Source organism: Dipodomys merriami, unplaced genomic scaffold (assembly GCF_024711535.1).
Source record: "Dipodomys merriami isolate MVZ:Mamm:240054 unplaced genomic scaffold, mDipMer1.0.p SCAF_25, whole genome shotgun sequence".
Lineage (NCBI taxonomy): Eukaryota > Metazoa > Chordata > Mammalia > Rodentia > Heteromyidae > Dipodomys > Dipodomys merriami.
The window spans coordinates 5795122-5815601 of record NW_027203937.1 but is presented as its reverse complement, the minus strand read 5'-3'; the positions used below and the strand labels follow the sequence as shown (position 1 = coordinate 5815601).

Here is a 20480-nt window from a genome sequence, read left to right as displayed (position 1 = left end):
TATATTAGCTGTGCTATTTGTAGATACTCTCTCATTTTCTTTATCTTTTTTGTGCCCATCCTGAGGCTTGAACTCAGGGCCTGGACTCATTCCTTGAGCTTTTTTGCTCAAGGTTAGTGTTCTACTATGTAAAGCCAAGCTTTACTTTGTTAATTGGAGATAAGAACCTCACATACTTACCTGTCCAGACTTGCTTTGAACTGTGATCCTCAGATCTCAGCTTCCTATGTAGTAGGATTACAGGTATAAGTGACAAGCACCCAGCAATAATCTCTCTTAAATTGAAAATTGTATTCTCTTCTGAAAATTTTGAACTATTTCTTTTTCTTTGGTTAATATAATCATTATTTTTCTTGTTTGACCTGTTAACATAGTGGAGTATATTGTTCAGTTTTTGAACATTGGCCCAGTCTTTTATCCCTGGAATAAACCTAACTTCACTGTACTGAATGTAGTTCTTTTTTGTTGTTGTTGGGCGTGGGGCTTGAGCTCTGGGCCTGGGCACTGTCCCACAGCTCTTCAGCTCAAGGTTAGTGCTGTGCCACAGTACCACTTTCAGTTTTCTGGGTGGTTTATTGGGGATAAGAGTGTCACGGACTTTCTTACTTTCGTGCTCAGGCTGGCTTTGAACCTTGATCCTCAGATCTCAGCCTCCTGAGTAGTTAGGATTATGAGCATGAGCCACCAGCACCTGACTTGTAGCAAAAAGAAAAAAGCCGGAAGTAGGGCTGTGGCTCAAGTGGTAGAGCGCTAGCCTTGAGCTGAAGAGCTGAGGGACAGCGCCCAAGCCCAGAGTTCAGGCCCCAAGAACGCCCCCCCCCAAAAAAAAAAAAAAGCCAAGTGAGAATGTGAGGCCCTGAATTCAAGCACTCTACCACTTGAGCCATAGGATCACTTCCAGCTTTTTCTGCTTATGTGGTGCTGAGGAATTGAACCCAGGGCCTCGTGCATGCAAGACAAGCACTCTACCACTGAGCCACCTTCCCAGCTTTCTAGTTAATTTTTTTTTTTGTTTGGTCGGTCATGGGGCTTGAACTCTGGGCTTGAGCGTTGTCCCTACACTCTTCAGCTCAAGGCAAGCGCTCTACTGCTTGAGCCACAGCACCACTTCCGGTTTTCGAGTGGTTTACTGGAGATAAGACATTCCTGCCTGGGCTGGCTTTGAACCTTGATCCTCAGATCTCAGACTCCTGAGTAGCTAGGATTACAGGCATGGTCTACTTCTTTCTTCTTTTTTTGGGGGGGGGGGTCATGGGGCTTGAACTCTGGGCTTGGGCGCTGTTCCTCAACTCTTCAGCTCAAGGCGAGCGCTGTACCACCTGAGCTACAGCGCAACTTCCGGTTTTCTGGTGGTTTATTGGAGATAGGAGTCTCACGGTCTTTCCTGCCTGGGCTGGCTTTGAACCATGATCCTCAGATCTCAGCCTCCTGAGTAGCTAGGATTACAGGTGTGAGCCACCAGCGCCCGGCAAGGAGGGCTATTTTTTTTTTCTTTTAGTTTGCACATTCAACATTAATGTCTGTGCATGTGTGTGTGTGCGTGCGTGTGTGTGTGCGTGCGTGCGTGCGTGCGTGCGTGCGTGTGTGTGTGTGTGTGTGTGTGTGTGTGTGTGTGTGTGTGTGTACGTGCACCAGTGTACCAGTGTGTCTTGGGGTTTGAACTCAGGGACAGGGCACTGTCCTTGAGCTAGTACTCCAGCACTTGAGCCATAGCTCCATTTCCAAGCTATTTGATGGGTTAATTGGAGAGAATGAGTCTTATAGACTTTCCTTCTGGGTTGGCTTTGAATCATAATTGTGAGATCTCATCTTCCTGAGTAGCTAGGATTACAGGCTGAGCCACTAGCATCAGCTTTAGCATGAATACCTTTTTAATTTGAGGTCTGAGTATAATCTGACTTCATTTGAGTTTCATGTGAATTTATTGGGATTTTCCAAACAATTTGTTTGTAATTCACTGACCTGTAATCTGTAATAGGTTTGTTTTAGGAAACATTACTCTTAAAGGTTTTACATATTTATTTCTGACCTAATCTAGTAATCTTCATCAAAGGAAAAGAAAAAGCTTAATCCCAGTTTAAAATATGACATTTTCTGTTTGATAGATTAAGACAATCATTGACTGTGATACAGCTAAAGTATATATGACATCTTGAACTTTTGTTTGTTGGTTGGTTGGTTGATTGTGGGACTTGAACTCTTGGCCTGGGTGCTATTCTTGAGCTCTTCAGCTCAAGGCTAACGTTCTACCACTTAGGCCACAGCCCCACTTCTGGTTTTCTGGTGGTTAATTGGGGATAAGAGTCTCACAGATTTTCCTTGCCCCAGCTGGCTTTGAACCGCAATCCTCAGATCTCAGCCTCCTGAGTAGCTAGGATTACAGGCGTGAGCTACCAGCACCCGGCTTAGAGCTTTTGTTTTGTCCTTAAGAACTTTGTCTTTTTAGGTAAGTTTTCTTTTATGTTTAGATTGAATCATTTCTGTTGATCTGCTTTAAAAATTTTCAGTTTCGCGGGGCCCATGTGGCTCACGCCTGTAATCCTAGCTACTCAGGAGGCTGAGATCTGAGGATCATGGTTCAAAGCCAGCCCAGGCAGGAAAGACCGTGAGACTCCTATCTCCAATACACCACCAGAAAACCGGAAGTGGCACTGTAGCTCAAGTGGTAGAGCGCTTGCCTTGAGCTGAAGAACTGAGGGACAGCACCCAGGCCCAGAGTTCAAGCCCCACGACTGACCCAAAAAAAAATAAAATCAAAAATAAGTAAATAAATAAAAATTTTCAGTTTTCTCTCTTCTGTTGAGTCCACCAATGGAGTTTTTTTTTTTTTTTTTTTTTTTGGTCGGTGTGGGGCTTGAACTCTGGGCCTGGGCTCTGTCCTTCAGCTCTTCAGCTCAAGGCGAGGGCTCTACCACTTGAGCTACAGTGCCACTTTCGGTTTTCTGGTGGTTTATTGGAGATAGGAGTCTCACAGTCGTCTCTCCTGCCCGGGCTGGCTTTGAACCGCGATCCTCAGATCTCAGCCTCCTGAGTAGCTAGGATTACAGGCGTGAGCCACCAGCGCCCGGCTCACCAATGGAGTTTTTAATTTTGGTTCTAATCCTAGTTTTCATTTCTAAAATTTCTATGTATTTTGTTGAGATTTCTTTTTTGGCTTATATGTAATTATGATTGTTGAAGCAATTTACAATAGTTACTTTAAACTCTTTTTCAGAGTTCTGACATCTATGTTACCTCTGTGTTGGTATATCTTAGAAAATTGAGAATTTTTTTTTCTGATTGTTGGTATGACTAATACTAGATTGAAACCTGTATACTTCTAATATTATGAGACTCTATAGTCTTCCTTTCCCTTCCTTTAGAACTAATTCTGTAGAGGGCTTCTTTACTGTTTCAGCTGAGAAAGAGGAACATGAGTTGGTGGTGGGCGTTCAAACTTTCCATTAGGCCAGTCTTGCCATCCCAGTTGGAGGGCTGGGATGCCTCTTTAATGCTCACTAATGGTTGCCACTGACACTGGAAAATTGGTTGTGCCCTTACCATTGTTTGGTTGGATGAATTCAGCCAGCAAGTAGGAAGAGTGTTACCTCATTGCTACAAGAGTAAGGGAAACCAGAGGACTTGTAATTGAAGGTGCTTAGTTAAGACTTAATGAATGAATAGTTCCTTATTGAGCTTGTACAAGTTCAACCAAGGATGAGGCTATAGATTTTTTTTCTGTGTTTGGCATCTGTTGTTGGAACATTTAATCTCAGTAGTTTGCTACTTTTGGCTCAAAATAGAAAACTTTCATTGAAGCTTTTTTGTTTTGTTTTTGTTGGTTGTGGGGCTTGAACTGTGGGCCAGGCCCTGTCCCTGAGCTCTTCAGCTTAAGGTGAGTGTTTGATGACTGGAACCACAGCACCTCTTCTGGTTTTCTGGTGGTTAATTGGAGATAAAGAGTCTCATGGACTTTCACTTTCATGCCCTGGCTTGGCTTTGAACTGTGATCCTCTTGAGTAGCTAGGATTACAGGCATGAGCCACCGGTACCTGACTTGTTGAAGCTTCTGTCTTCACTCAAGTATTTCTGAATTGTCTTTTCTAGCATCCAGTGTGGGACAGTAGTGAATGAAAAGGCAAAAGGTGTTGTGTGGCTCAAGTGGTATACTGTCTGGCACGTCCTTGAGTTCATACCCCTATGCCTATGCCCCTTTGCCCCCCCCCCCAAAAGATCCAGGTCTCTGCTAGTCTTGTGACTCAGAATCCCTAGATCTGAGATTCTTTTTTTTTTTTTTTTTTTTTTTTTGGGTCCGTCGTGGGGCCTGAACTCTGGGCCTGGGTGCTGTCCTTCAGCTCTTCAGTTCAAGGCTAGCACTCTACCGCTTGAGCCACAGCGCCACTTCCGGCTTTTTTGTTTTTGCTTTATGTGGTGCTGAGGAATCGAACCCAGGGCCTCGAGCATGCAAGGCAAGCGCTCTACCACTGAGCCATCTTCCCAGCCCCTAGATCTGAGATTCTTTAAAAAAGGGAAACCCAAGTTGCTCAATGCTCTATGATTCATGTTCCAAGATTGTTACCTAGTGTGCCCTCTTTGTCTTTTCAGAGAATTAGGTTTGCTTTAGATGTGAGAATCAGACCTTTAAGTTACACTAAGTGATATAAGTAGGAAAAAATACCTTCATTCTATCACCTTGGAAGCAGCAATAAAAAGCTCATAGATTATAGGAAGGACTTCGGGATGTAGATGAAATACAAGACTGACATACTGGTAGTCTCAAATCTGGTTCTTTGTTAGAATTATTGGGAGGACATGACAATAAGAGATCCCCTGAGAGTTTAGATCTGGCACAGAGACCCAGGAATTAATGACTTCGATATAAATAAAAAATAATGTGTTAGGCGCCAGTGGCTCACGCCTGTAATCCTAGCTACTGAGGAGGCTGAGATCTGAGGATCACGGTTCAAAGCCAGCCTGGGCAGGAAAGTCTGGGCGACCCTTTTTTTTCGGGGGGGGGGGGGGGACCAGTCGTGGGGCCTGAACTCTGGGCCTGGGCACTGTCCCTCAGCTCTTTATTTCAAGGCTAGCGCTCTACTGCTTGAGCCACAGTGCCACTTCTGGCTTTTTTTCTTTTTGCTTATGTGGTACTGAGGAATCGAACCCAGGGCCTCATGCATGCAAGGCAAGTGCTCTACCACTGAGCCACCTTCCCAGCCCCTGAGAGACTCTTATCTCCAATAAAACCACTAGAAAACTGGAAGTGGTACTGTGGCTCAAGCAGTAGAGCGCTCTCAGGGACAGTGCCCAAGCCCAGAGTTCAAACCCCACGACTGACCAAAAATAAAAAAAAATAATAATTTGTGACATGTGCCAGTGGCTTATGCCTATAATCCTAACTATAAGAAGCAGCCAGGGCAAGAAAATCCATAAAACTCTTATCTGCAATAAACTACTCAAAAAAGAAAGAAAAAAGAGAGAGAAAGAAAAAGATAAGAGAGAAAGCAAGCCAGAAGTGGAGTTGTGGGTGGTTAGAGCACTAGTCTTCAGAAGAAAAGCTCAGGGACAGCACTCAGGCCCTGAGTTCAAGCTTCAGGACCAGCATACATGCATGCATGCTCGCGCACGCACACGCACACACACACACACACACACACACAGATTTGGTTTGAACAATTTGATAATTTGTCTAGATAATTTTGAAATGCAGTTTTTTATTAGTGCTAGTAATTTTTTTTTTTTTTTTTTTTTTTTTTTTTTTTTTTTTTTGGTCAGTCGTGGGGCTGGGTGCTGTCCCTCAGCTGTAAAGCTCAACTCAAGGTTGGTGCTCTACCACTTAAGCTACAGTGCCACTTTGGCAGTTTATTGGAGATAAGAGTTTCCTGGGCTGACTTTGAACCTCGATCCTCAGATCTTAGCCTCCTCAGTAGCTAGGATTACAGGTGTGGGCCACCGGCTCCCAGCAGTAAATTTTTCTTATATCTCTGTGTTTTGTGTTTCCATGAGACGTCTCTACCAAACACTTTTGGCTGTGATTGAAGCTCATTGGTAGAACACTTTTCTAGAAAACACGAGGCACCAGAAAAAGAATTAATTATCAGTTAGAGACACTTGAAGAGATACTTTACATTTTTGTTTCTGCCTCCCTCTTCCAAATTCCAGTTTAGTAATGTTGGGCAAAGATGAGTCTTGAGATAACTCTAAATTTACTGATCCAATTAAATCTCTAATAACCACCTAGATAATCTCAAGTTACTTTGTAGTTAAGAACTTGTCTAACAAACATGTAGCATTGGAATTTCAAAGTCTGAAAAATGTGCACAAGAAAAAATTATGCTTTAATCTTCTTGTTGCCTAATGTTTGAACTGTTTAATGTCAGTGACTCCTGCAGGGCTGCCACCTAAGATTATATTGTAGGCTGTCCTCTGGAGCTCTCGGGGACACAGTTCACCTACATTAGTTTCTTAATGTTTGTGTTGAGGTTGGGTTAAATAGCTGGGGACAAGGGGTATCCCATTGATTATAAGATGTTTAGTGCATTCCTTGTCTCTACCAAAAGTCCTAGAAGGTTACATGAGCAGTCATTTCCCTCAATTTTGCAATTTTCTTTTCATTGTATTTTTTCAAAGATTAAATGTTAGAGGACAGAGAAAGTATAACTTCATAGGCCATTTTAATCCCATCTCCATGTCACCATCTTGATGTTAAAGCAGTGCTTTTAATACTTTCTCTTTCCCTATTCATGACTTGCTTGTTATGTCCTTTCTTTTTTTTTTTTTCCCTGGTCGTGGAGCCTGAACTCTGGGCCTGGGCGCTGTCCCTCAGCTCTTCAGCCCAAGGCTACCACTCTACCACTTGAGCCTCAGTTCCACTTCTGGCTTTCTCTGCTTATGTGTTGCTGAGGAATCAAACCCAGGGCCTCATGCATGCAAGGCAAGCACTCTACCACTGAGCCACCTTCTCAGACCAGTTATGTCCTTTTTTGGGGGGGGGGGGTCCGGTCATGGGGTCTGAACTCGGCCTGGGCGCTGTCCCTCAGCTCTTCAGCTCAAGGCTAACGCTCTACCACTTGAGCCATAGCGCCACTTCCGGCTTTTTTCTTTTTGCTTATGTGGTGCTGGGGAATCGAACCCAGGGCCTCAGGCATGCTCTACCACTGAGCCACCTTCCCAGCCCCCTGTTATGTCCTTTTAATGGATCCATATACTGTTCTTTGGTGTCTGTGAGCAGCTTCAATGTGGTGTAGACATTGTGTAGATGAAGTAATAGTTAACAAGGTAAAGCGAAGCACTGGAGTCTAGAGACTGATCAGGAAACTATGGAAAGATAAAACTGTGAAGTAAGCAAGGGCTAGGCTATGAGAAGCTGTGTATTCTAATACTGTAATATGTTTCTGTAATTTAACTTTGCTGTAGAGCACCTCAATTGTCTAGGTGTCTAATTATCTAGAGCTGAGGTCAGAAGAGACACTTACTTCCAAAATGAATGTCCAAACAGTGAAATTCTTTTTTTATTGAGTGATTCTGTTTAAAATCAGATTTCTTCTCAAGTATGGATGCTGACTGTATAAATGCAGAATATATCAGTGGATTAAATTAATTATTTGAGCTATTTAAAAATGATAACATTGTCAATTTTTAATCTTCTAAATCCATTTCTACAACTAATACTTGTTTTTTCATTCTTCCTTTTTAGTCTTGTGAAAATGCCATTGTATGCTGGAAACCTGGCAAAATGGAAGATGATATAGATAAAATTAAACCTAGTGAGTCTAATGTGACTATTCTTGGGCGATTTGATTACAGCCAGTGTGACATTTGGTACATGAGGTTTTCTATGGATTTCTGGCAAAAGGTAGCAGCATATTTTTACATTTTGAAATTATTTGACTTAATGAAAGACCTTTGTAATTCTTTTTCTGTTTTGTCCGTGTTTCTTTTCCTCTTAGAATCTGTGATTTTTTTTAATTGCTTACTTTGCTTGTTGATATTGCAAATCTACCTTTGTGGCTCTGTGACATCTTCTGCAATGCCTGGTGTAAAACCAACAAGAAGTTGGGTGTCAGTGGTTATATAGTCCATGATATCTGTTCTAAGACTTAATATTTTGTGATGAGAGTGCTGATCTTTTTTTGTAGCTTTTTCCTAGAAAAATTTAGAGAAAAATAAGCATAAAAGACAAAGACAAAATGGTTACCTAAAATTGTAAAGAAATCTGTTAAGATTTTGTGATAACAAATTAACTGAGTATTTACTTCTGTAACAAAGTTTTGGAAGAGCTTCAACAGCTTTTCTGCTGTTATTTAAGGCAGAAAAAAGACTACCATGCTAACAAATTGTAAAGCCTTCCATAAAATTGCACAGTGCCTTATTTACTCAAGATACCTGTGAAATATTAATTCCTCTTATTCCTATTTATAAATCAGGAATATAAGATCCAAAGAAATAGTCCAGAGCGCAGTCAGAGGCTGGAGCCGAGGTTTTTCTGAAGTAAGGAAGATGTCTTAGGATTGCTTGACTGCCATAGAGCTTGGTGGTTTTATTAATTTGATCTTTTTAAAAATATGTTTACACAGATGCTTGCATTGGGCAATCAGGTTGGCAAACTTTATGTTTGGGATTTAGAAGTAGAAGATCCTCATAAAGCCAAGTAAGTACTAAACTATTTCTAAACTATTTTCCCTTTTTATTCAACGTTATACCAGTGATACAGGAAACAATTGATTCCTTAAATCATGTAATCATTTTGAGTTGCTTATTGATATTTTTCTTTGTACACATTATGATGCCTCTTCAAATTAATGAAATTAATGAATTACCCAAATTTCATCAAATTTGAGAATAAATACTTAGTGAAGACCTTCTGATTTTAAGTGCTTTTTATGAGACTTAGAATATCTTTTTTTTTCTTTTTTAAGGTAATGCTGACAATTTATGTATGATATTTAACCTCCTGTCTTGTTTTTTTCCCAGATGTACAACACTGACTCATCATAAATGTGGTGCTGCTATTCGACAAACCAGTTTTAGCAGGGATAGCAGCATTCTTATAGCTGTTTGTGATGATGCCAGTATTTGGCGTTGGGATCGACTTCGATAAAATATTTTTTCCTAAGCAAAATAGAGTATGTCTGTGTAAAATAGAATTAATGTATCTTGTTAGTAAGGGCACATAGAGCATTTAGACTTGTTTTCAGCATTCAATCAGGCTGAGCTGAATGTAGTGATGTTTACATTGTTTACATTCTTTGTACTGTCTTCCTGCTCAGACTCTACTGCTTTTAATAAAAATTTATTTTTGTATAGCTGTGTGTTATTTTACATATTTTCATTGGGATGAGAACAAGTTGAAAGTAATAAAATTGTACTCTACCTATTTTTTTATTTTTATTTTTGGTTGGTTGTGGGGCTTTAACTCTGGGCCTGGGTGCTGTCTTGAGCTCTTCAAGGATAATGCTCTACCACTTTGAGCCATAACACTACTTCCAGTTTTCTGGTGGGTAATTGGAGATAAGAGTCTCACAGACTTTCCTGTCCCTGCTGGTTTTGAACCAAGATCTTCTGCTCTCAGCCTCCTGAGTAGCTAGGATTACAGGCATGAGCTACCAGTGCCCATCCTATTTTGTTGTTTTTTTTTTTCCCTTAATTGGAGAAAGGTATTTAATCAGGAGATACTAAGTATAGTCTTTACAACTAAATTAAATTTAAATCTTGGCTCTGCCAAGATTAAATAAATAACATGTCTGCATGTGTGAAACAGGAATAATAATATCTACCTCAGGGAGGTCAAATAGTGTTTAATATATATGAGTCAATTAAAATATTATTTGCCATATAATAAAATCTGGTTTGTGTGTGTGTGTGTGTGTGCGCGCGTGCGCGTGCAAGCGCAAGTGCATGTACCTGCATGCATGCTCACATTGTTCCTGGGGCTGGAATTCAGGCCTGCTGTCCCTGGTTTTTCTTGCTCAAGGCTAGTATTCTTACCACTTAAGCCACAGTTTCACTTCCAGCTCTTTGGTGGTCAATTGGAGATAAGAGTCTTAACAGATTTTCCTACTCCCAGGTTGGCTACAAACTGCTATACTCAGATCTCAGCCTTGTGAGCAGCTAGAATTATAGGCATGAGCCACCAGCACCTGGCTTTCTAAGTGGATTTTAATTTTATTTATGGTTATTGGAAATTGTATGCCTTAATAGTTTCATATCTTTAATAGTTTCTTCTGCCATAGTTTCATACTTACAGTTAAAATTCTTTAGAGCTAGAACATATACTGTTGTCTTGCTTCTATATTTATCATTAACCATTCATAACAATGGAAATGTGATTAGAAAAAGGAAAGTATTTAGAAGGTTAAACATAGGATCAGATAAAAGAAAAGTATGTCTAGTGAGTATAGTGAGTTGTTGCCTTCTTTAAAAAAAAAGTATTGACTTAGATAAGTAGATCTTATCAGTTTGAGAGTATTTTTTGGTCTTAGACTTTGGTGAATTACTTAAAGCAGAATGATTCCTCAAAAGACTCCACATAAGGGCTGGGAAGGTGGCTCAGTGGTAGAGCGCTTGCCTTGCATGCTCGAAGCCCTGGGTTCGATTCCTCAGCACTACATAAGCAAAAAGAAAAAAAAAAGCTGGAAGTGGCGCTGTGGCTCAAGTGGTAGAGCACTAACCTTGAGCTGAAGAGCTGAGGGACAGCGCCCAGGCCCAGAGTTCAGGCCCCACGACCGGACCCCCAAAAAGACTCCACATAGATCTCCCCTATGACCCAGCAATCCCACTTTTGGGCATATACCTAAATGGTCACAAACAAGACCATACTAAAGCTACCAGCACAACTATGTTTATTGCAGCCATTATTTACCATAGCTAAGATATGGAACCAACCCAGATGCCCCTCAGTAGATGACTGGATCAAGAAAATGAGGTATATATACACAATGGAATTCTATACCTCCATCAGAAAGAATGACATTGCCCCATTTGTTAGGAAATGGAAAGACTTGGAAAAAATTATATTAAATGAAGTAAGCCAGGCCCAAAGAAACATAGGTCCCATGGTTTCCTGTATTTGCAATAACTAGTATATGTCTGAGACGAGCAGAAAAGGTCAGATAAGTTGATGTTAGGTGAAATGAATCCCAAGGTAAGTATCAAATGCTTTTTCTTTATTGAGATTGTTTCTAACAGATTTATAAGATGATTTCTTTGTTATACCCCCACGGTATAACCCCTGCTTTCATTGTATTTGATGTTGGTATAATTTGTGGAGGGGAAGGGCAAAAGCAAATCGTTTATATAGGGATACAGATGGACCCATAGCAACAATGAGATGTATAAGTCGTTATGTCGAAAATCAAACTTTACAACTTTGCTGGGGGTGGGGGGGATGGGAAGGGAAGGGGAAACAAAGGAGGAGGCAATAACGCTTGATAAGAAACGTACTCATTACCTTCCCCATGTAATTGTTACCCCTCTGTACGGTATTTTCACAATAAAAATTTTTTTTAAAAAGCAGAATGAAAAAATCCTGAGTAGTCAGTCATAAAGTTAGGTAGAAGGTAAAATGAGGTGAACCAGGAAAATACAAAAGACTAGATTTTGCCCAGTTTTTTTTAGTTAATAAAATTTACCAGGTACCAGTGGCTCATGCCTATAATCCTAGCTACTCAGGAGGCTAAGATCTAAGGATGACAGTCTGAGCAGGATTGTCTCCAGTTAACCACTAAAAAGCCTGAAGTGGACCTGTGGCTAAAGTGGTAAGAGCTATAGCCTTGAAAACAAAAAAGCTCAGGGATAGTACCCAGGTCCTGAGTTCAAGCCTCAGGTTTGGCACATAACAAAGAATCAAGATAAAAAAAATTTTTTTTCTTTTTTTTTTTTTTTTTTTTTGGTTAGTTGAGGGGCTTGAACTGGGCTTGGGTGCTGTCCCTGGACTCTTCAGCTCAAGGCAAGCGTTCTACCGCTTGAGCCACAGTGCCACTTCCAGTTTTCTGTTGGTTTTTTGGAGATGAGAGTCTCACAGACTTTCCTGCTCTGGCTGGCTTTGAACCATGCTCTTCAGATCTCAACCTCCTGAGTAGGTAGGATTATAGGCATGAGCCACCAATCCCCAGCAAAATTTTGTTTCTATATACATTTTTTGGATTTATTTTTGATGTTTAATGTTTTTATTATTATAAAGGTGATGTACAGAGGGCCACAGTCAGGTAATGAGTACATTTGTTTTTGGACAATGTCATCCCTTACAGATGTTTTTTGTATAATATCCTGAACACTAGGCACTTTCAAGCATTTCTGAAGCAAGGTTTATTTTCCTGTTAATGTAATGCTTTAACGAGGAAAGCATAATCACAGTTTACTGTCTCGGTTCAGTGGATCCTTCACTTTCTCCATTAGAAATTTTCATAGGACAGCTAGCTGGGTGCCAGTGGCTCACGCCTGTAATCCTAGCTACTTTGGAGGCTGATATCTTAGGATTGTGTTTCAAAGCCAGTCTGGGCAGGAAAGTCTGTGAGACTTTTATCTCCAATAAACCACCAGCAAACCAGGAGTGGTGCTGTGGCTCAAGTGGTAGAGCACTAACCTTGAGTCGAAGAGCTGAGGGATAGCACCTAGGCCCAGAGTTCAAGCCCCATGACCGACAAAAAGAAATTTTCATAGGAGCTTAAGCAGCGCAGCTTTGTAGGAAGTCAGTTTTGATTTCCAAGCATCATACAAGACAATACTGCCACTTTTTTTTAAAAAGCAAAATGAGTGTTTCTTTTTGTGTTGTGGTTTGTTTTGTTTTGTTAGTCCTGGGAGGCTTTAAACTCTGGGCCTATGCACTCTCCCTGAGCTCTTGTGCTCAAGCTAGCACTGTACCACTAGAACCACAGCTTTTTGTGGTTAATTGGAGATAAGTGTCTCACTTCCTGCGTGGGCTGGCTTTGAATCTTCATCCTCAGGTCTCATCTTCCTGAGTAGGATTATAGACATGAGCCACAGGCATCTTATAGTGATACAGAATTTTAAGTCAGAATATCACATTGTGAGTTCTCCTTTTTTGTATGGCTACTGGACAAAAGCATCTTTTTCTCTCAGTTCTTAATGCATTCAGTATTTGAGCTTCTAATATGTAATCATCTGAAGACTCAGTTTCACTTGCTGAAGTTTCACTTGCATAATTAATACTGTTAGCAGTTTTAGTGTCTAGAGTGCCATGTCTATCTGTTCCAATTCATCTAATAATTGGAAAACATGACTCATTTTTTTCATTGATAGAAAATGAGAAACATTGTCAGTATGTATAAGTACATATCTATGGGTGAAGTGATAGAAGTGTACTTATAGTGACTGACTACAACCACCTAGATCCATGACTTTTCATTGCCTTTGAGTAATCCTGGTTGTATTTTTTCTAGTATAATTTCCTCAAGTGTCATAAATAAAGCCATTAAGAGTGGTATTTGGAGCATAAAGCTGGGTTCTGATACTAGTGTCAGGAATATGTTGGGGGCATCTGTGTGTGTGTGTGTGTGTGTGTGTGTGTGTGTGTGTGTGTGCACATATTTGACTCCAAAGCCTTGCATGTTCCAGGCAAGTGCTCTATTAATGAACTTAATCCCTAGCCTGAGATAGATGAGGTAGATTTCTGCTTGGATAAAGTCATTTATGTTACTGGAGATTGAACACTGGGCCTCATGCTTAACATTACTACTAAGATTGAACACTGGGCCTCATGCTTAACACTAGCACTAGAACCATGGCCCAAGCCTCTGGCTCTTTTAGTTTCACACTATGTTTGAGGCACTCTCGTACACTGGGTGTGGGCTTTCCTGGAACACAGGGTTGCCTAGTAGCAACCTTTTCCAAATCCAAGGGCATGGTTCTTCAAAGAAACTTACAGTTTTAACTTTTACAGTTTTGTTTTTTGTTTGTTTATTTGTTTTTGCCAGTCCTGGGCCTGAGTACTGTCCCTGAGCTTCTTTTGCTCAAGGCTAGAATTCTACCACTTAAGCCACAGCACCACTTCTGGTTTTTTTCTTGGTATGTGGTACTTAGGAATCAGACCCAGGGCTTCATGTGTGTTAGGCAAGCACTCTATCACTAAGCCATATTCCCAGCCTTTTACAAAGATTTTTTATTCGTTTTAATTTTTTTCCCCTGTTCCTGGGGCTTGAACTCTTCTGTTCTTGGCCTGAGCGCTGTCCCTGAGCTCTTTTGCTCAAGGCTAGCACTCTACCACTTGAGCCACAATGCCACTTTTGGCTTTTTTCTGTGATTAATAGGAGATAGTCTCATGGACTTTCCTGCCAGGCTGAACCTCATTCCTCAGATACCATCCTACTAAGATTATAGGCAGAAGCCAACTGTACTAGGCTTTAAATTCATTTTTTAAACAGGAAACTACATAATTACAAAATGTCATGTGATCTTTCAATCTATACATAGTGTGTAATTTTCAAATCATAGTGAGTATATTTATTTCCTCAGTTATTTTTTTTTATCGGTTGTGGGGCCTGAACTCCAGGCCTGGGCACTGTACCTCAGCTCTTCAGCTCAAGGCTAGTGCTCTAAAACTTAAGCCATAGTGTCACTTCCAGCTTTTTCTATTTATGTGGTGCTAAGGAATCTAACCCATGGCCTCATGCATTCAAGGCAAGCACCCTAACACTGAGCCACCTTCCCAGCTGTCTCATTTTTTTAAATGGTGAAAACACCTAAGATGTTGTAATCTCGGTTTTTGGAACTATGCCATGCTGTCTAATGGAACACTTGAACTTATCTTTCCTGTCTAACCATAACTTTGTACCCACTGATCAACTTTTTCTCACCTTGAGTTGATTTTTATATGTAGTGTGAAGTAAGGTTGCAAATTTGTTCATTTATAGGTGACTATTCAGTTGTCCCAGCCTCATTGGTAGAAAACTATTCTGCATTTTATATTTCTTCACTTAATGGTCTTGGCACTCTTGTAAAATCATTGGCCACAGAAATGTTGTTTGAGCCGGGCGCTGGTGGCTCACGCCTGTAATCCTAGCTACTCAGGAGGCTGAGATCTGAGGATCGCGGTTCAAAGCCAGCCCGGGCAGGAGAGACCATGAGACTCCTATCTCCAATAAACCACCAGAAAACCGGGAGTGGCGCTGTAGCTCAAGTGATAGAGCGCTCGCCTTGAGCTGAAGAGCTGAGGGACAGTGCCCAGGCCCAGAGTTCAAGCCCCACGACCGACAAAAAAAAAAAAAAGAAAGAAATGTTGTTTGACTCTCACTTTTATTCTGTTCATCTATATATCTACTACCCCTGTGTCAATACCATATTGGTTTAATTACTGTTTGTAGTAGTTTTGAAATTTCCCCCAAAATAGTTTTGGTTTTTCTGAATCCTTTGCAATTGCTTGTAAATTTTAGCAGGTTGTCCTATGAATATAAGCTAGGTGCACACGGTTGCTTAGCTGTGCAAGTATAAACTGAACCAATGCCATCTTTACATGATCATGGGTTATGTTCCCATTTGTCTTTTTAATTTCTTACAACTCCATTGATAGTTTTCAGCATAAAATTTTCTTTGCTAAATTCCTAAGTATATTACTCTTTTTGATACTACTGTAAATAGAATTATCTTCTTAATTTCATTTTTTATTTAAGTATAGAATTAGGATTGGCTTGCATTCTGATTTCACACTCATCAACTTCACTGATATTACTAGTTTTTCTTTTTTTGGTTGGAAGTTTCATTGACTAGAAATGGCTAAAGCAGACATCTTTGTTTCCTTCCTGATCTTAAGAAAGAAAACATACAGCCTTTCTAAGTACGATCTTAGCTGTGGTTTTTGTATATGTTCCTGTTAACAGGTTGAGGAAGTTCATCTCTTTTTTTCTCTTTTCAATGCTAGTGGTGAAACCCAGGGACCTTGTACCTGCTATGCAAGTGCTCTACCATGAGCTACATCCCAGACTCTGTTGATTCTTTTTTTAATTATGAATGAGTGTTGGGTTTTAAAAAGTTATCCATATCCTTTATAGTTGATATTAAAAAAAGAGATCCCTGTTTGAAAGGATCATAGAGAAGGCATAGCCCCATATTCCACATAGATATGTTAGAGAAGAAGTCACTCTTTGAGTGGACAAGGCCTACATTGTCAAGTTTTGTGGTTTCTTTTTTTTTTCTTTTGTCGGTCGTGGGGCCTGAATTCTGGGCCTGGGTGCTGTCCCTTAGCTCTTCAGCTGTAGACTAGCGCTCTACCACTTTAGCCTCAGCCCCACTTCCAGCTTTTTCTGCTTATGTGGTGCTGAGGAATCTAACCCAGGGCCTTATGCATGCAAGGCAAGCATTCTACCACTGAGCCACCTTCCCAGCCCTTACATTGTCAAGTTTGACTTGTCAAACCATGTACTTGTCTCTCATCATGGTCCTCTTATTCAAGGCCTAATGTATATATGGTGGCCTTGTCCCACAACCATTGTTATATAACAGCTATTTTCTTAGTGTATAGCATATCTAGTCCACTTTTTCTCCTAGAGATTTCATAAGTTAGCTCTAGCAAAGTATGTATGAGAGTGATACAAAAAACGTGTACTGATTTTAACAATCTCTTCTGTCTTCAGTTTCATACTTGTCTTCTGAGGCCACTGGTGTCTCCATTTCTGGAGCTTCTTTGATAGTGATTCTCTCTCTCTCTCTCTCTCTCTCTCTCTCTCTCTCTCTCTCTCTCTCTCTCTCTCTCTCTCTCTCTCTCTCTCTCTCTCTCTCTCTTTTGGGGGGGGTCTGGTCCTGGGGCCTGAACTCTGGGCCTGGGCGCTGTCCCTCAGCTCTTCAGCTCAAGGCTAGCACTCTACCACTTGAGCCACAGCGCCACTTCCAGCTTTTTTCTGCTTATGTGGTGCTGGGGAATCAAACCCAGGGCCTCATGCATGCAAGACAAGCTCTCTACCACTGAGCCACCTTCCCAGCCCATCTTTTTTTTTTTAACCGGTCATTAGCGTGAACTCTGGGCCTGGGCACTGTCCCTCAGCTCTTCAGCTCAATGCTAGTGCTCTACCACTTGAGCCATAGCATCACTTCCAGCTTTTTCTGCTTATGTGGTGCTGAGGAATCGAACCCAGAGCCTCATGCATGCAAGGCAAGCACTACCACTGATCTACTTTCCTAGCCCTGTGATCTTTCTCTTTTGGTAACTAAATTTAATCTTCCTCTGCTGTGCTAAATCATTTTCGATTTTAACAATTTTCATGGATATCTTGTCATTTGGAGTGACAATTCTAGTTCAAAGAAGATGGAATTTCCATGTCTAGTTCTTCTTTTCTTTGTTTTGGAAAAGGAGAAATTTCTTGAAGAGGTGAAATATTTCTGCTGTATTCAAATATCAACTCAATTACTTAAGTAGAGCAAAACCTAATGCCCCCCCCCAAAAAAAGAAATATGTGATATAATTGCTAGAGTAATAAAGCTTAAGTCAGAATTTGGAATTTTGGATTCTCTAGCCAAAATTAAATGAACTTGTTTCATTGAATCATGTGTTTCAGAGGTTGGAAGTATCCTTAAGGACCAAAAACTGTGGCTTTTAGTAGTGATTAACATGCACTGCAAATGGGAGATCCAATCTCTCTCATGTCTGCTATTTCAAAGAGCTCTCATCATTAGATATTTTTTCGTAAAGACTTTTTTTTTTTTTTTTTGCCAGTCCTGGCGCTTGAACTCAGGGCCTGGGCACTGTCCCTGAGCTGCTTTTGCTCAAGGTGAGTGCTTTACCACTTGAGCTACAGTGCCACCTCCAGCTTTTTCTGTTTATGTGGTACTGAGGAATTGAACCCAAGGTTTCATGCATGCTTGGCAAGCACTCTATCACTAAGCCATATTCCCAGCCCCTCTTAACTTTTTTTTCTTTCCTAGTTTTGGAAACAATATAGTTTGGTGGATTGGAGACTGGATTTCAAGTTTGGAAAAGGGGCACTAAAATTGCTTCTTCTAATTCTTTGTCCAATCTATAACTTAGTTCGCCAGTAAAATGAGAAAAGCTCAAGTCCCACATAATAAAGACTGGCACAATTAATAAACAACAAATGTAGTTTATTAGGAAAAATTTTAAGCCACTAGCTAGTGGCTAGTGGCTTAAGCCACTAAAATTAGCATAGAAGGAAAGAATTAATTAGTTGAGTCACAGAAAGATTCATGAGGAAAATTGAGGATGTGTAAGAAACTACCAAGGGCATAGGATAGACAGATAAAACAAGTTGCATAAAGATATAAAAGTTGAAAAGTGTGAGAATAAAATACATGCTCAGGGCAGAAGGTGGGTATGCAGTAGATGTGGACAATTAGGAAAAATAATGGTAAACACACTTTCTAAGCTATAATTTGGCCACTATGTAGTACTTCACATGAAAAAACCTTATTTAGGTGAATACAATTATCCCATTTTTCAAGATGAAGCAAAGGAAGCACAGGAGTGTTAGGCTCACTAGTCTAAGTGGCAGAAATGAGCTCTGAGTCCAGGCAATGTGACTGCCACTTATGAAAGAGTGTCATTATGAATGAATGATCTTTCTATTCTGGAACTCCTTAGGTAAAGAGTTGGAGGTACTGGTAGAGCTTTACGTACCATTTCATTTTGGCTCAGCTATAGCAGAGTATCATCTGAGGTAAAAATAGGTACAGCCGGGCGCTGGTGGCTCACGCCTGTAATCCTAGCTACTCAGGAGGCTGAGATCTGAGGATTGAGGTTCAAAGCCAGCCCAGGCAGGAAAGGCCGTGAGACTCCTATCTCCAATAAACCACTAGAAAACCGGAAGTGGCGCTGTAGCTCAAGTGGTAGAGCGCTCGCCTTGAGCTGAAGAGCTGAGGGACAGCGCCCAGGCCCAGAGTTCAAGCCCCACGACCGACCAAAAAAAAAAAAAAAAAAAAGGTAGTCAGTTTACCAGGTAGGCCCGGGACTGATGCTTCATATATAATAACCTGGGCTGGGAATACAGATGTGTTTATGACTAGTAACCAAGTGCAGATATTTCAAGTTGTGTAAAGACCTCATACTATCTCCCATCCCCAAAGAAAAGGGAATTGAAGTCATGAAAGAATGAGTACTGGTAGCAATAAGAACTTGGTGCCACTTACCTTGGCTATTGTTTTGTATTTCCCATTAATCTTTCCTGCAAATGCAATAGAGAGGGGAAAAAAACCACAAAACGGACATTTTACAATAAAACTAACCACTGCCAGGCAGTACGTATATTCTCAGTGTTAATCCTCCCCGCAACCGTAGGAGATAGGCACAATTGCCGTTCTTACTTTACAAAGGGGTCCACAGCGGCACAAAGTAGTTATATAAGTTGCACATAGTTGTACAGTAAATTCCTGGGGATAGTAAGTGGAAAGAGCTAGAACGGCATTATAAACAAGTCCAAAACCTGCTAAAAATTAGTGCACGAGAGACATTACAAAACGTACCCATTAGTTGGGGTAGGACTTGAAACTCAGACCCCGTATGTACTGTTGTGTAAAGATTGGGGCTGACCATACCCAAGCTCAACTTCCTAAGCTATGAAACGGAGATTACTATTCTTATCTCCTGGGGGTTTTGTAGGGATGTCGTGAGGCGATTATTGTAAAAGCACGCCACTGCTCACAGGAACTTTAGAAACACTTTCTCCAGCACCATACTAGAAAATTTTGGATTCCGACTGTCAAAGGACAGAGAACATTAGTTAGCCAATCACAACGTTCAAATTGGCCGGGCTTTTCCTTCCCGAAAGTCTTCGCAGTGCACTATGGGACTTGTAGTCTCCTACTGGTCCTGGCTCACTTTTTCCCCTTAGAAGGAAGAAGCGGGGGTAAGGCCCGGAAGTGCTCATTCCTGAGGGGCGCGCTAGTGAGGGGAGGGTCAGAGGTCGTGGGGGCAGAAGGCGTTCCTTGCCTCTGTCCCGGTCGCTATGTAATGGTGGGACCGGCTTCCTCTGGCAAATTCTAGAAGGCTCTTGGGCTCCATTACGACTGTAGCCGCTGGATTCCTATTCTCTTGTTCAGGGCTCTGCCGGCTGAGCCGAGCCGCCGCTGCCGCCATGTTTGGCTGCCTGGTGGCGGGGAGGCTGGTGAGGACGGGGCGGGATGCCTCGGGAACGGGCCTGGGAGGATTTGGGGCGGGGCGCCGGTGCGAGGCGCGGGCGAACTCGCGCGTGGTCTGTGGTGCAAGCTTGGGGGTGTGAGGTGGGCGCGGGGTGCCGGGCGCCCTACTCTTGGTATTTGAATAGCAGTCACCCCCTGTAGGGCCGAGCGGGATGCCGGGTGTGTGAAGTGGGACTGGGGTGCTGGGTGTGTGAAGTGGACGCGGGGTGCACGCTCGGGTGTGTGAGGTGGACGCGGGGTGCACGCTCGGGTGTGTGAGGTGGACGCGGGGTGCACTCGGGTGTGTGAGGTGGACGCGGGGTGCACTCGGGTGTGAGGTGGACGTGGGGCGCACTCGGGTGTGAGGTGGTGGGGCGCACTCGGGTGTGTGAGGTGGATGCGGGGCGCACTCGGGTGTGTGAGGTGGA

General features: G+C 41.7%; 2 protein-coding genes across 4 annotated transcripts in view; both read left to right on the top strand.

Moving 5' to 3' along the window:
* Eed (embryonic ectoderm development) overlaps positions 1-9281 on the top strand; it is a 46644-nt gene extending 37363 nt beyond the window's left edge. Inside the window, exons 10-12 of one of the 2 annotated variants that reach the window (XM_070034827.1) lie at positions 7673-7831; positions 8553-8626; positions 8950-9281. In XM_070034827.1, coding sequence (XP_069890928.1) covers positions 7673-7831; positions 8553-8626; positions 8950-9076 — 360 coding nt within the window. In that variant the 3' untranslated portion in view covers positions 9077-9281. The remainder of the gene's footprint in view (positions 1-7672; positions 7832-8552; positions 8627-8949) is intronic. The other variant, XM_070034828.1, reaches the window with a different exon arrangement.
* A 10539-nt stretch (positions 9282-19820) lies between these two features.
* Hikeshi (heat shock protein nuclear import factor hikeshi) overlaps positions 19821-20480 on the top strand; it is a 36537-nt gene continuing 35877 nt past the window's right edge. For both annotated transcript variants that reach the window (XM_070034826.1, XM_070034824.1), the window contains exon 1: positions 19821-20039. Coding sequence is in view for 1 of the 2 variants with exons in the window: in XM_070034824.1 (XP_069890925.1) it covers positions 20010-20039 (30 nt within the window). In the remaining variant the exon portion in view is untranslated. The remainder of the gene's footprint in view (positions 20040-20480) is intronic.